At 51.0% G+C, this 5,484-nt stretch overlaps 1 protein-coding gene across 1 annotated transcript; it reads right to left on the bottom strand.

The window, feature by feature from the left end:
* Nucleotides 1-1,654: 1,654 nt before the first annotated feature.
* LOC104517324 (uncharacterized protein C19orf45-like) lies at nt 1,655-5,361 on the bottom strand (the record flags this gene model as incomplete). Its single annotated transcript, XM_010161942.1, has 7 exons — nt 1,655-1,825; nt 2,222-2,307; nt 3,694-3,895; nt 4,328-4,446; nt 4,793-4,908; nt 5,000-5,091; nt 5,258-5,361. Coding segments are annotated over 7 exons (890 nt in total), but the record flags the coding sequence as incomplete, so codon positions are not given.
* Nucleotides 5,362-5,484: the final 123 nt, after the last annotated feature.

Here is a 5,484-nt window from a genome sequence, read left to right as displayed (position 1 = left end):
GGCCGGCAGCTGTGCAGCCCTCCAGGGACGGGAGGAAAGAGCAAAGGCTACACCAAGATCCCTCAATTTATCCCAGCCCCTCACTGGCCCAACCCTGCAGGCCTAATCTTCCCCAGGGTCGGACCGAGAGCTTGTTTTGAGGTGATGGTTTAGCGTTGACCTCACGCGCGTGAGGCTGATGCGGTACCGAGGACGCGGCCTTGGAGATGAGTGACGTTTTTTAAACCGGTAGAGAAATAACGTGACTTCATCTTATCTCTGAGTCACAGACGCTGTTGACATGAAAGCGGTACGTGCTGGTGGCTCCATCAGCAGGGAGGGGTGTCACGCACCACCAACCGTGCTGGCGGGGTTCATGTAGGTGGGGGAATCAAAGAAAGGTTGTTTGGCCTTCCCGGTTCAGGCCTTCCTGGTTTTTTTTCTGGGGCATTGCTGGAAGGGGTGAGAGAGGAGTTTAGGAAGCAAAGACCCCTACCCCAAAAGCCGGTTTTACTTTCTGTGTCTGAAGTTGCATCAAAATCCACATGAAAAAGAAAGTAAATAAGCACAGGGTCCTCCCAGCCGGCTGGTTCCACACGGAGGGTGATGTTCGCCCTTTATCCCCAGGGAACCGTGGCTGTTTCTGTGGTAGCACAGGTGGCAATGACACCTCAGGGTCACAAAAAAGTAATGGGGCAGGTTGGTAGCAGATGCAAGTCCCCGATACCACATCAAACGATGCAATCGAGGTGTTTGAATCAAGGTGTTTGCAACGTACCAGAGTAAGATACTGATGCGAGGTGCCTGCGATGTGCAGGACTGGAGTACGCCGCTTCTTTGGAGTACGTGTGGAGCAAAGATTGTCCCTTTCCTGAGACACGGAGTCGATCCCAACAGGAAAGCATGGAGGTTTGTGGGCCCAGCTGCTGCTCACACACACAAACGGGAGCAATTGGAAGTGGTTTAGCACTCAAATGCTTGGTGCTGGCTCACAGCAGATGTAATTCAAGCCCATCTGCCTCCAAAGGCCTCAGCTCGTGAAGTGGCCGCAGCTGACCCGGCTCACTTGGCCTCCCAAGGGCCGGGGCTGGCCGGCCCACGCTGATCCCTCTCTGAAATACATAGATCCCAAACAGAGCTAGTGCAAGCTCAGCATTCAGGAAACCCATGTGAGTTATCAACTCAGCTCAACAAAAACACGGCTCACCTCTAGGAAAACAGCCCACTCATAAGCTGGGGAGGGCTCCCTCTCTGCCCTTCTGTCCACTGACCTTTGGTTTCAGGCCTTGACACCAAAATCCAAACAGATAATAAGGGAGTATTCCAGCCCACACAGTCCTGGCACTGCCCCTCGCTTTGCTTCTGATCTCTTGCCCTTTCTCTGAGCTTCCCCCTACGCCCCCCCCGCTCCCTCAGGCCCCAGCACCTGCGGAGAGGCACTCACTGGGTCTCAAAACCCAGAGGGATGTGTCACCCATGTCTTTGGGCTGATCTCCCAGTGTTTATTCTTGCTGTCACAACACCTTTTTGTGTCCTTGTTCAACTCGTGAAATAAATACTCGCTGTAAAGACACACAGAGGGGCGAAGAGGAGGGCAGTGGGACGATGCTGCTAACACGACGTGAAGGAGGTTTGGGCGGTCACTGAAGAGGGGACATCACATTGCGAAACGCACCTTCTTGTGGGGATGGTGTTTTTTCAGGGTCCCCAGTGGGACGTAGCTCACTTGGGAATTTGCCTTTCGGATTTCTGCTGGGCCTGTGGTCTTGGGCGTGAACTCGTCTTTCTGCTCAGTGCTGAAGCGGGCCTGCACCCTCCAGGGCACCCCCAGGTGGGAGTATTTAATCTGAGGAGAGAAAAGAGCTTTCAGCAGATGGGGGTGGCGAAGAGGCTGGTGGTAATGTGGAACCTGGCAGCCCCGAGGTCTGAGCCCCACGTTGCTACCGGAGGGGTCACCCCCCTGGGCGGCTGCAGTCTGTGCCTGCCTGCATCCTCACTCTCTGGCAGAGGCACAGCCTTCTGGGTGGTGGTGCCCAGAGACATTTACCCTAGCTGGATGCCTCTAGCCATGACATTTTTCCTCCTCTGATCCTCTGTGGGGGACCAGAATCACCTTCCCCCTCCCTCCAGCATTCCCTGGCTTAGGGAGCTGGTTGCCTGTTTTTTTTTAATGGGGAGGCTACAGCTTTCCTTGGTATAATCCCGCTTCCCCGAGCCACCCCGTGGTAAATCCAAGCTGTACCTTCCGCAGCATGTCTTCGGAGGGTCGTTGTTTCTGCTGTTCGTGTGGGACCAGCATGGCCTGCGTGGTTGTGACATATCTTGTATCTGCTGACAGATGGAATTGAAAGAAAAATGAAATTCAAGCCTGTAAATTAGGAGGCAACATCAGAAAAGCTTTGCAGTTTGACTTGCAGCCGCAGGCCTGCATGCATTTTCACTAACGAGAGGAAAGGACAGGCCTTGCTGTCAGCACTGTGCTGAAAACCTTTGCCCAGGCAGAAAAGAGTTCTCAGGGTGAGGAGGTAAATGAAGAAATTCACGTGGAAGTTACAGGAATATCACTCCATATGCTAGTTATGGAACTGCTCCAGAAGTTTGGGGCCAAGAAAAAGATTAATTCAACTGTGATTTGTTCCACATTTAGTAAAACAAATGGCTTAAAACCAGATCCATGAAGGGACCTCTCTCTTAGCTGCAGAGTACTGGTGATCAGAAACAGGAAGCAGCGTCAGAGGAGGATTTTGTTAATGCATTCCATGACCAGCTCTAACCGCATCCCGTCCCGAGGTTGCATAAGCACAGCTTTTGATCGAAATCCTCTCCTTCCTCCCAAATACAAATGCAAAACGACTTCTAAAAACAAACGTAGCAGGGCAGAAAGATCAAGCCTCTGGTTCATGTCCCAGAAATCATTCATGTCACCTGAAGATGCTAAACCCCGCTGTCTGATGGCAGCGAATGCCCATGGCTGGGACAGGCATCGAAGTGGCTGGCGAGTGAGATGTCATGTGAGAAGGTGAAAGTGCCTGAGATTAGGAGCCACTGTGAGAATCATCAGCAGCAGGTATGGGGCTGAGCACGGCTGTCCTACCCCACGGTTTTGGGGTAAAAGCCTCAATTTACTAAAGATGTGACACTGTACCAGGGCCTTCCTGCCATTTCCAACCCAAGATCATCGAATCATGGAACGGTTTGGGTTGGAACGGATCTTAAAGCCCACCCAGTCCCACCCCCTGCCATGGGCAGGGACACCTTCCATAGACCAGGTTGCTCCAAGCTTCATCCAGCCTGGCCTTGGACACTTCCAGGGATGGGGCATCCACGGCTTCTCTGGGCAACCTGTCCCTGTGCCTCCCCACCCTCTCTGGGAAGAATTTCTTCCTGATATCCAATCTAAACCTCCCTGTTTTCAATTGGTCCCCATTACCCCTTGTCCTGTCACTACAGGCCCTTGTAAAAGTCCCCCCCAGCTTCCTTGTAGCCCCTTCAAGTACTGGAAGGCTGCAATAAGGTCTCCCCGGAGCCTGCTCTGCTCCAGGCTGAACAAGCCCAACTATCTCAGCCTTTCTTCATAGGAGAGGTGCTCTAGCCCAAGATGTCTGGGCTGCCTCCTTTCCCAGAGCACCAGGCATCTCTGTCCATTGCACAGAGCGAGGAGAACCTCAGCAGGCTTCATACAGCACCACGACAATCCGAGCAATGTAGCCTTACTGTGGTAGTCGAAGGGGATGTGGCTCTCATGGTGTCTCTTGCTGTCTGCCATCACCCTCTGGCTCCAGGGGGGTGGCTCATAGTGTGCCTGATGCGTTGTGCTGAAGAAAGGGACACCTGAACACTCGTCCCTCAAGCAGATGTTGCTTTGACTCTTCTGTAGCAGTGGGTCAGGCTTCGGTGGGAAGTTCCACCTGCCAGTCTGCAGAACATGAGTTAGCTTTAACAGAAACACGCTGCACATTACACCCTGTCCAGTCCAGAGTGGGGACGGGAGAAGGGACAAGAGCATTGGCTTTAGGTGCCAGAGTAGTGTAGAGAAGAGGAGAAGGAGAAGGAGAAGAAGGAGAAGAAGGAGAAGAAGGAGAAGAAGGAGAATGAGGAGGAGAAGGAGGAGAAGGAGGAGGAGGAGGAGGAGGAGAAGGAGAAGGAGAAGGAGGAGAAGGAGAAGGAGAAGGAGGAGAAGGAGAATGAGGAAGAGAAGGAGAAGGAGGAGAAAGAAGGAGAAGGAGAAGGAGAAGGAGAAGGAGAAGGAGAAGGAGAAGGAGAAGGAGAAGGAGAAGGAGAAGGAGAAGGAGAAGGAGAAGAAGGTTTCTTCCAAAGAAACACCCGCACAGCAAAGCTGGGAACAAACCTCTGGGTAGGAAAGCTGCATAGTAGTAGTTCTTGCCAACACTTGATTTCTCTCAGGGTCTTCATCACCTCTGGGGATAGACGAGGCATATTGGGTCGGAGGGGCAAGAGTTATAGGCTCTGGTAAAAGCAAGAGTGGAGGATGTTAGAGCACCCCGATCTCTGACCAAATTATAGCTCCAGCAGCTTCTCCTCATGAAATAAAGCACAGGAGTAAATACAGCTATTTAGCCTGCTAGGGATGTGGAGTGAGGATGAAGCTGAGCCTTGCAGTGATGACACTGATGCTGAGTACATAAAAACTACAAAAAATTAAACATATAAAACTGTATACATATTATATGAATGCATTATATCTTTATCTATAATTTTATCATTAAAATCAAGTGATAAAACCTACTGTTCAGCTTATTATAACCCCCAGTACTGGTGTGTTCACGTTGTTCCTCATCAGAGAGTTCCCTACCTATGTTGTGTACTGGGAAGTGCTCGGATGTCAAGGTGGAGAATCTGGTGCAGCCATCCCCCAGCTGCACGTTCGTCCGGTAGATGTGGGAAGCAGCACGTTCCTTGTCATAGACACTGCAAGATAGCAGATATGAGCTGCTTCAATATCAATTTTCATCAGAAAGAGCAGTTTCTGGGAATGCCCATCAGGTTCTCCTGCCGATACCTGTGTGTTCTCCTGTTTGGAGCAACGTAGGCGTGTTTCTGCTCGCTCATATATCCACTGCTTCTGAGATCGCCAAATTTAACAGATGTGAGCTGAAGGAAAACCAGGAGAGCTACAGAACAGCCACTTAAAGCACAATCCCTTTGTTTCCCCTCTGTCTTTCCACCCATCTGGTTGCCACTTGCACAGATCACATCCCTTTCAGGACAGAATTCAACATGGGAACTGTCTGGGTCCTCCCCCAAATCATGCTGTTACCTTTTTAATTGGTTTTGCAGGCGAGGTCCAACCACCCTCAAACTGCGTTTGGTAAGAGGTGTTGTAGTAGAACTGTCGATCCCCTATAATAGGGGGAACACATCCTGCCAAACAGCCGGAGAGGAAACAAACAGTGTTATTTCTAAAAATGCTGTATTTACCCTTGTAAGGAAATATTAATGACACTGAAGCTGCCATAGAATGAATGAATCATAGAATGGTTTGGG

Source organism: Eurypyga helias, unplaced genomic scaffold (genome assembly GCF_000690775.1).
Source record: "Eurypyga helias isolate BGI_N326 unplaced genomic scaffold, ASM69077v1 scaffold43390, whole genome shotgun sequence".
NCBI lineage: Eukaryota > Metazoa > Chordata > Aves > Eurypygiformes > Eurypygidae > Eurypyga > Eurypyga helias.
Note: the sequence above shows the minus strand (reverse complement) of the source record. Positions and strands in the feature narration are given on the sequence as shown.